This window comes from Plasmopara halstedii (genome assembly GCF_900000015.1).
Source record: "Plasmopara halstedii genome assembly, contig: Scaffold_508, whole genome shotgun sequence".
NCBI lineage: Eukaryota > Oomycota > Peronosporomycetes > Peronosporales > Peronosporaceae > Plasmopara > Plasmopara halstedii.
Genome location: NW_020187428.1, coordinates 1 through 659, shown reverse-complemented (window position 1 = coordinate 659; position 659 = coordinate 1). Strand labels below are relative to the sequence as shown.

Here is a 659-nt window from a genome sequence, read left to right as displayed (position 1 = left end):
GGCACATGGGATCTCGTTCGACCGCGTTTCTGGTACCCCATGTCATCACTGGAGCAGTCCATGATGGATCTTGAGCACATGAGCGACTTGATGAGTCACTCCCGATTTCCATTTGATATGAACAGCGAGATGCTAGCAGTACCGAGTCATTTGGACGACGATGAGTTTTTTGAAGACCTACCTGTGTTGGCACGTAACCAACGACCGACAACACAACATCGCGAGGCTTCCGCTCATCCAGAAAAGCCTGATTCCAGAACACGTGAGCAAAAGCCAAAGGATCATGATAATGATCCAAACAAGCAAATCCAAATGGATAAAAAGCATCAAATGGTCGATACTGATGTCGACAAAGACAATCAACATCGTCGAGCTTTCTCATCTTACACATACAGCAACTCATCTATCGTCGACGACAAAGGTCGACGGGTGACAAGTAAGCGTCGTCGTTACGAAGACTCAACGGGTCGACTCAAAGCTGTGCACGAGCGCCAGATTGAGGGTAAAAAGCTGCGTACGACGTGGAGCCGCATGGGTCCCGATGACGAGGGAAAGCACGAGGCTATGTGTTCAAGCGGCACGCCTGAGGAGTTTGAGAAGCTGTGGCATGAGACTCCGTTTGGTGTGGCGCAGAAGGACACTATGGCTCAACAGCAACT

The 659-nt window shown here is 49.9% G+C and overlaps 1 protein-coding gene across 1 annotated transcript; it reads left to right on the top strand.

The window, feature by feature from the left end:
* Positions 1 to 39: 39 nt before the first annotated feature.
* On the top strand, positions 40 to 622 carry PHALS_10642 (uncharacterized protein; the record flags this gene model as incomplete). Its single annotated transcript, XM_024726100.1, has 1 exon — positions 40 to 622. A coding segment is annotated over one exon (583 nt), but the record flags the coding sequence as incomplete, so codon positions are not given.
* Between the last annotated feature and the right edge of the window lie 37 nt (positions 623 to 659).